Source organism: Periophthalmus magnuspinnatus, chromosome 24, assembly GCF_009829125.3.
Source record: "Periophthalmus magnuspinnatus isolate fPerMag1 chromosome 24, fPerMag1.2.pri, whole genome shotgun sequence".
NCBI classification, from domain to species: domain Eukaryota; kingdom Metazoa; phylum Chordata; class Actinopteri; order Gobiiformes; family Gobiidae; genus Periophthalmus; species Periophthalmus magnuspinnatus.
The window spans coordinates 13,428,676-13,437,488 of NC_047149.1; the positions used below are offsets into that span (position 1 = coordinate 13,428,676).

At 44.4% G+C, this 8,813-nt stretch overlaps 1 protein-coding gene across 1 annotated transcript in view; it reads right to left on the reverse strand.

The window, feature by feature from the left end:
* Positions 1–4,675, reverse strand: part of akap12b (A kinase (PRKA) anchor protein 12b) — a 45,872-nt gene extending 41,197 nt beyond the window's left edge. The window contains exon 1 of the mRNA XM_033990490.2: positions 4,357–4,675. Within this exon, the coding sequence (XP_033846381.1) occupies positions 4,357–4,491 (135 nt within the window). The 5' untranslated portion in view covers positions 4,492–4,675. The remainder of the gene's footprint in view (positions 1–4,356) is intronic.
* Positions 4,676–8,813: the final 4,138 nt, after the last annotated feature.

The following is an 8,813-nucleotide window of genomic DNA, read 5'->3' on the forward strand; positions in this document are numbered from 1 at the left end:
CCTGTGAAACAACATGGTGCAGTCAACGCATTTCCGCTTCTTCCACCATTATTATCTCTCAACATAAGTTTAGCCCCAGCTGAGAAATGCATTCCATATCAATCTATATACGCCTGCGTCCATTATCCCAACATGTACCAACAGTGTGCAAACAGTGGCTGGCTATATATTACACAAGTTAAATCATATGGTTGGTGATGGATAGCTCTGTGACAGCTGGGGCAATATGCAAAAATACTGGAAATCCCCCAAGTGCCCTCGGCTAAGAAAAAGTGTCAAAACTACCAGATGTATTACAACCACGTAGTGTGTATAGTGTTCATGATGATGATGTTTGGATATTCACACTTTGTCATTGAACTTTTTTAATCCACTGTGTAAGAAAAATTCTAAATATTAAATATAAATATAGATTACAAAATTTGGGTAAAGCTAAATTGAAGGTGGAGTACAGATGTCAAGATGATTCAGTTAATCGATTATTGTATTTATACAAGTCACAGTAAGTCACAGTAAGAACTATTTAATATAAATCTTTAACAGTTTGAAAATAATGCCTAATTTTTAATCTTTTAGTCAGACCTAGAAGTCCATTGTCTCAAATATGTCTACTCTTTTGTTTTAGCACTCATATGTGGAGTTAGGATCTTCAACCCTACTCCCAATGTGACTGCATGTTCCAAGATTCACACATACAGTACATGACCGGTAGTTTAGTTGAGAAGTGACCACACAAACATCAGTCTAAAGGTCAGGAGATGAAGTCTTGGCTGGTTAGCAACAACCGTCCGGAAATGGACTGTGGAGATGTTTAAGATTAGATGAAAAGCTACGATTTTAGCTTCTAATTTCAGTGTGCTGAAACAACATAGATTTCGAGAAATGGCCCGTCCAAGCTATGTAAACATGGATATTAATTTAATGATGCTGATTACACATGAGGCTTTGGGAAGTGGAGAGGTATGTGGGGCGTTACTGTTGCGTTTCTTGCGTTTCTGTGGTCAATGAAGAGATGAGGAAACTGCTTGGAGAACTGTATTTTGCAGAGCTACTCCAAAAAAACTGCATTAAATATACTTAAGCTATTAAATTTAACAACTATAAGTAGCCTACTATTATGCTTGATGCATAACTTGCAGTTAATACATTGCAATCAATTGTTAAGTACAATTGTTATAATATGTCAGAATAACTCTCTTTTCCAAGGTAGATATTATGTTTTTATGACTTAACAATAGTGTTTGCTGTAGTACCAATTAAGATAAATGTAGCAGTAGTAGTAATGGACAAGAAAATAAAAGCATTTTGTATTCGAGCAAATCTGCAATACTACATGAACATTAAAATACTGTTAGGCCTGTCACAATAACACATTTTGTGTCATATATTGCTTCAGCAAATATTGATGATAAACGATAATATTGAAACTAACTTATGCCACTGACACAATAATACAAGACCACATTTATACCTTAGTGCAACGAAAATGCATTGACTGAAAATACTGACCCCAAAAATTATTGTTCCATCTCTCATATATTGAACGATAAGTCAATATATTAGTTATGATAACGGGCCTAAATACAGTCAATAAAAAGGTATGCTCTGAAAATTGTAGTTCACCAAATGTTACGTGGCTGTAACCGCTCTGTTTGGTAATAGAGAGTAAACCCATGTATGGCACATTTCTGCAGGTTAACTGTAAATATTTCATAGTGTCACAGCTGTCATTTATATCTGTGCAGTTACAACGTCATAGCCACAAGCTAAATTTCACAACCTTAAACACATATCAAATACTTAGGACAAATTAATGTGCTAATCACACTCCTGCACATGCAAGGTACAATTCAGATGTGCTGACAACCTATTTCTGCTGAAGAGATACCCAGGAGATTTCATAAAAAGTCCTGACACAAAACAGCCTACTGTACATCCCAATAGCAAAAACATATCATACAAAGAGTTATCAATTCAACTTTACTTACCTAAGGCTTGTAGCTCTGTGTTAAACCTCCACCTTGTTCTCAAATATATTATGAGCTTGTCATTTTTATAAAGGATATTCTTTGCTCCTCCCTATTCTCTGTTTATTCACTGAATGTTTTCTCAAACCCAATTAAGATATAGACAGTGCTGAACTATGCACTTTCTTTGCAAAAGCCATTATCTGGAGTTAGGCGGTGATATTGATGTGTGGTTCTCAATTGGAGGTATAGGGACTACAGGTGGTGAGTAGGCTTCTTATAGTGGTATGGTATTAACAGTGGGTTGTGTGTTTATGATTGTGTGTTTGATGTATTATTTATTTATTTGATTCAGGTTTATCCTGATACTATACAGTTACTGGAACCTATAGTTGGCCTTGAATTGGTCTAATCTTACTTTAGTTCTAGTTCATTTTTTCTGTACTTGTTGGTTTAGAACTGGTATAGTCCTTGTTTAGTCTAAGTCCCTGTACTATGATCTTTATTTATTTTACTATACGCACTAAAGATTGTCCAACATTCGCACTTACCCTGAAAGTATGTAACTGTTCTTCAAATAAACAGTCTTTTCTGGTGTCTTGACCTGTACATCAACCCTTTGGTAGAAAACACGACTTGTTGACCTCTCTGATAATAAAAGAGTCTATAAAAGATGGACAGGTGCTGGGGAACAGGTGGCTGGGACATGCAGTTAGTGTCTGTTGGTGGGCGGGACAGCTGTGTTCATTTGCACCACAGTGACACAGTGACACACAAGTGACAGAGCTGAACTGGACAAAAACATCAAATATATGCAGAGGCTGACAACAAAACAAGAGGTAGCATTTGTGTATAAAGACCTGAATGTTCATTTAAAAATGTAACGTAATTAGCAGTGATTAAGTTAATTGCCAGAGTGAAAGACATGACCTATTTCTACAGATGTAAAATTATACAAAAGTAACTCAAGTTGAAATATAAGTAACCAACAATGAACAATTTCAACTTTGAAGGACTATTAAAAGTCAATGTTATTAATATTATTATACTGCAGTGTCCCCAATCTTCACACATGTACTTGTACTAGTTCAGATATGATTACAGTCAAATACATGTATCAACAATTTACCTAAAAATTGTAGTATAATATAGCTCTGTACTTCTGTATAGTCAAAACCATAAGAAGTTACTGTTACTGAATAAAACATGTGAAGTTGCGTCATGTTCATGTCTATTCCATGCATAAAAAGCCACAATTTTGAACCTGTTCCATACCCAGATAAGATTCAGCAAGAGCATCTGGTGGAGATAAGATCAATATGCAAATTACTACAAAATGTAATACTAGAAAAACGAGTGCACTGTATGTACTAAAAGCAAGAATTTTAAAACTCATTAGAAACGCTGTTGGCCACCTGTCTTTCAACGAAACAAAAGAGGACTGACTTTGATCCCCTGGAGTGTGGTGGTGTTTTTAACAACAGTCTGTTTAATAAAGAGTTAAAGTGCACCTGTGCTGTGTGCAGTCTGCTGCTGTTGAGAAGATAATCACCATGTTGGTTTTAGTCTTTATATGTCTCTAACACGCTCAGTCTGTGCAACTGCCCCATGCAGCTTATTAAACTGTAGGGGATGTATAGTAAGTACAAGTTTAGTAAACATCATACAGTGGAAAAGGGATAGTGTTATAAGATATTATGTGTTCAGCTGTGGAAAACAAAATGTATGAAGTAATTTAATTGACACTTAGCCTGGTTATTTAACTGAGATTAAAAACGTTTTCTAACAAGCTTAATGACAAGATTGTCCATGACATGATCCTTGACTAATCTGCTTTTTTAACAATAAATCATATTCCTACAACTCTAAAGTCAAGATAATTTACATGTTTTAATGCAATTCTTCTTTGGGCAAAATACAACATAAACCTGTCCTTGAACTTACATGAAAAATGAATAGTTAATAGTTAATAATTAAAACATCTAGTCTAACTACTGCAGGATAAGACTGCAAGTGCAACTATCATTCAGTCTAATCAGAATGCATGAGATAAAACAGAATTAAAATTATAAACTGCTTTTGCAACTTAAACATTGTGTCATGCAAGTTCTGAAATAGCCTGATTGTTAATGCCATAGCGCGGTAGCTCTCAGGTGTTGTTGTGTGAAGAGCAGACAGCAGAAGTGGGGCAGTGAGCTCATTTTATTACTGCGGGACTGCAGACTACAGAAGAGCCCCTGTGCTGAACTGTACTGGATTACTCAGCACAAACACGGCGTGGGGTGCACATAGAGGCTACCGCTGCACCAATTCACTGCAGCTGTTTCGCATGTGCTAAAACTGGCGCTTTGGGGTTAGTTAAGACCGTCCCGTGTGGGCTGTGCTGTACCTTGCTGTCCAGTGCGCTCTCCTCTCCCGCTTGCACCTTCACCGCCTCCTCTTCTTCGCCCGGGGCAGTGGCTGTAGCTGATGCATCCTCTGCTTGGCTCTTCTCGTCCCGCTGCACTGAGCTCTCGGCCCCCATCGCAGTTCGTGATCACCTCTCCAAAAACAAACCAAAATCAAACGCAAAGCACAAAAAGCGCGTGTGTCCCAAAGGAGTTTTAGCGAGTTGCACAGTTCAGCTGCAGCTCCACCCCCGTGACAGTTCGCTTTGGAGGGATGCAGAGCGAGCAGGACCAGAAAAAGTCTCCCAAACAGGACGCCCCCCCACCCGCCAATACCTCCCCGCGCTGCTCGGTCACATGGGTCCCGGTGCGCGGTGATGACACGCCCTGCAGCATCACAGCTCCCGGGAGACAGGAGGAGGTGGGGTGGGCTGTACCGTAACGAGGAGGCAGGGGACAAGGTGAGGAGGACACAGGAGACGAACGAGGAGGAAGGAGAGGATGGGACACCTGTGGCATTACCAAACAGTGGCTTTTTTTTGTATGGATTGATTGTATGGATTGATCATGAAATTTGGGTGGAAAACTTTATTTTATTTTATAACTGTAGCAGCTTGGAAATAACTAAAATAGTACAGTTTCTACTTTTAAATGTTTTTATTTAAGTTGTTTTGTGTCACTGCCAACTGAGGTTAAGGTATTACACAAAAATGGTGCATTCCCAGAGGCCCTCAGACCATAAGGAGCCACTCTTCATTAGCTGAAGCAACAGCAACTCACTTTAGGATGTGAAAGTGCCACAGCCAGCCTTTCATCTGTTGCCTTTGTGTCGCCTTTAACACTATTATTTATTTAACACTATTGGATTATGTATCTAATTCAATCAATTACTAATGAATATTACTAATTTAAACCTGTTCAGGGACTACAGACGGAAACTAGCTTCGGCTATAATCTGGTGCAAAGCATCTATTAATGTTTTTTTGCACACTGTCCCTTCAAATAAAATAATGAACTAAACTAAATCAATGAAATCCAACATTGTCAACACACAAAAGAAAAAGCACATTGTTGTGCCTATACACTTTATGTAATAGGATGTAATGAATAGATGGTGTATGTAAATGAGGATCCCCCAAATAAACAAACCAAGTATTATAACAAACAAATTGAGTGCAACAAAAAATCACCTTCCTAGAATCTAAGTGTCTGTTGATCTCCTGTCACTGGACAATCATTAGACATGAATGGCACAGTGGCTAGTGCTCTTGTCTCACAGCAAGAGGTTCTGGGTTTGACTCCTGGGCTGTATCTTTCTGTGTGGAGTGTGCATAGTGCTCTCTTGTGTCTGGATGGGTTTCTCCCATCAACTCAAAACATGCATTATATAATCCTCCAGCTAAAGTAGTCCTGACCAAGCCTAGCTCAATATTTGGAGATGGGTCCCCCAATCTTGTATCTTAACCTTAAGATGTGTTGACTCTGTTGACTCTCACTTTATTTTAAAAACAAAACACAAATATTCAAGAATGTAGCAGAGGAGTGTGTTTCCTGCGTGCAAACTATCTTGGTGGACTTCCAGCCTTGCATTATGATAAATACACATTACAGACTTTGTCTAACATCTCTGAAAGCATTCAAGTCAGAACTTAATCAAATGTTACAGTCTCCCAAAATACAACACACTCTTTGGAGTTGTCATGTACTACTGGAGAGAGAGAGAGAGAGAGAGAGAGAGAGAGAGAGAGAGAGAGAGAGAGAGAGAGAGAGAGATAGAGAGAGAGAGAGATAATGACAGGCACCCCTCCCTGAACCGCCACCTTAACGTGGTGGAGGGGTTTGAGTACCCGAATGATCCTGGAAACTATGTTGTCGGGGGCTTCATGGGTCACCCATGGCAAACAGGTCCTGGGAGACGGGTCTGACTAAGAGCGGTTCAGAAGCCCTACATGAGGAGAGAGACAGCAAGGCCAGTTACGTCGCCCGGACTGGCGTTACCGGGGCTCCACCCTGGAGCCAGACCTGGGGTGGGAGCTCGGCAGCGAGTGCCTGGTGGCCGGGCCTTTCCCCACGGGCCCGGCCGGGCCCAGCCCGAAGGAATGACGTGGGGCCCACCACCTGCGGGAGGAGCCATGAGGGGCGGGTGCAGAGAGATCTGGGTGGCAGTCGAAGGCGGGGACCTCGACGATCGGATCTCCAGACATGGAGACTAGCTCTGGGGACATGGAATGTCACCTTGCTGGGGGGGAATGAGCCTGAGCTTGTGCGGGAGGTTGAGCGTTACCGGCTAGATATAGTCGGCTTCACCTTCAACTCACACCTCCGGGAGAGCTTCTCCCTGATCCCGGGGGAGGCTGGGGACATGGACTCTGAGTGGGCCATGTTCTCCACCTCTATTGTCGATGCGGCTGCTCGTAGTTGTGGTCGTAAGGTCTGTGGTGCTTGTCGCGGCGGCAATCCCCGAACCTGGTGGTGGACACCGGAAGTAAGCCGTCAGGCTGAAGAAGGAGTCCTATTGAGCCTTGTTGGCTTGTGGGACTCCTGAGGCAGCTGATGAGTACCGGCGGGCCAAGCGTGCCGCGGCTCAGGCAGTCACAGAGGCAAAAACTCGGGGTTGGGAGGAGTTCAGGGAGGCCATGGAGGAGGACTATCGGACGGCCTCAAAGGGATTCTGGCAAACCATCCGACGCCTCAGGAGGGCGAAGCAGTGCTTCACCAACACCGTTTACTGTGCGAGTGGAGAGCTGCTGACCTCGACTGGGGATGTTGTCAGGCAGTGGAAGGAATACTTTGAGGATCTCCTCAATCCCACTGTCACGTCTTCCGAGGAGGAAGCAGAAATTGGGGACCCGGAGGCGGACTCATCCATCACCCTTGCTGAAGTCACTGAGGTAGTTGGCAAGCTCCTCAGTAGCAAGGCTCCGGGGGTGGACGAGATCCGTCCTGAGTACCTCAAGTCTCTGGATGTTGTTGGGCTATCTTGGCTGACACGTCTCTGCAACATCGTGTGGCGGTCGGGGACAGTACCTGTGGAATGGCAGACCGGGGTGGTGGTCCCTCTGTATAAGAAGAGGGAATGAAGGGTGTGTTCCAATTACAGGGGAATCACACTCCTCAGCTTTCCCGGTAAAGTCTATTCCAGGGTACTGGAGAGGAGAATCCGACCGATAGTCGAACCTCGGATTCAGGAGGAGGAGGAGCAGTGTGGTTTTCGTCCTGGTCGCGGAACACTGGACCAGCTCTATACTCTCCATTGGGTCCTTGAGGGTTCATGGGAGTTTGCCCAACCAGTCCACATGTGTTTTGTGGATCTGGAGAAGGCATTCGACCGTGTCCCTTGTGGTGTCCTTTGGGGGATGCTCTGGGAGTATGGGGTCCGGGGCTCTTTGCTAAGGGCTGTCCGGTCCCTGTATGACCAGAGCAGGAGCTGTGTTCGCATTGCCGGCAGTAAGTCAGACCTGGTCCCTGACTCCGCCAGGGCTGCCCTTTGCCACCGGTTCTGTTCATTATGTTTATGGACAGAATTTCTAGGCACAGCCAGGGGCCGGAGGGGGTCTGGTTTGGGAACCACAGGATTTCATCTCTGCTGTTTGCAGATGATGTTGTCCTGATGGCTTCTTTGAGCCAGGACCTGCAGCAGGCACTGGGGCGGTTTGCAGCCGAGTGTGAAGCGGCTGGGATGAGAATCAGCTCCTCCAAATCTGAGGCCATGGTTCTCGACCAGAAAAAGGTGGTTTGCCCTCTCCGGGTGGGTGGTGAGTCTCTGCCTCAAGTGGAGGAGTTCAGGTATCGAGGTCGAGGTCTTGTTCATGAGTGAGGGAAGGATGGAGCGTGAGATTGACAGTCCCAGTGCAGTGTCTGCAGTGATGCGGTCGCTGTATCGGTCCGTTGTGGTAAAGAAGGAGCTGAGTCCAAAGGCAAAGCTCTCGATTTACCGGTTAATTTATGTTCCTACCCTCACCTATGGTTATGAGCTCTGGGTAATGACCGAAAGGACAAGGTTGCGGATACAAGCGGCCCAAATGGGTTTCCTCCGTAGGGTGGCCAGGCGCACCCTTAGGGATAGGGTGAGGAGCTCGATCACACGGGAGGAGCTCGGAGTAGAGGCACTGCTCCTACACGTCGAGAGGAGCCAGTTGAGGTGGCTCGGGCATCTGCTCAGGATGCCTCCTGGACGCCTCCTTAGGGAGGTGTTCTGGGCATGTCCCACCGGAAGGAATACCCGGGGAAGACCCAGGACACGCTGGAGGAACTATGTCTCTCGGCTGGCCTGGGAACACCTTGGGGTCCCACTGGAGGAGCTGGAGGACGTGTCCAGAGTGAGGGAAGTCTGGGAGTCCCTGCTTAGACTGCTGCCCCCGTGACCTGGCCCCGGATAAGCGGAAGAAAATGGATGGATGACAGGCAGTCCAGTTGACTCAGGCTGGCAAATTGTGTGAATGACCTTGACCCATATCAG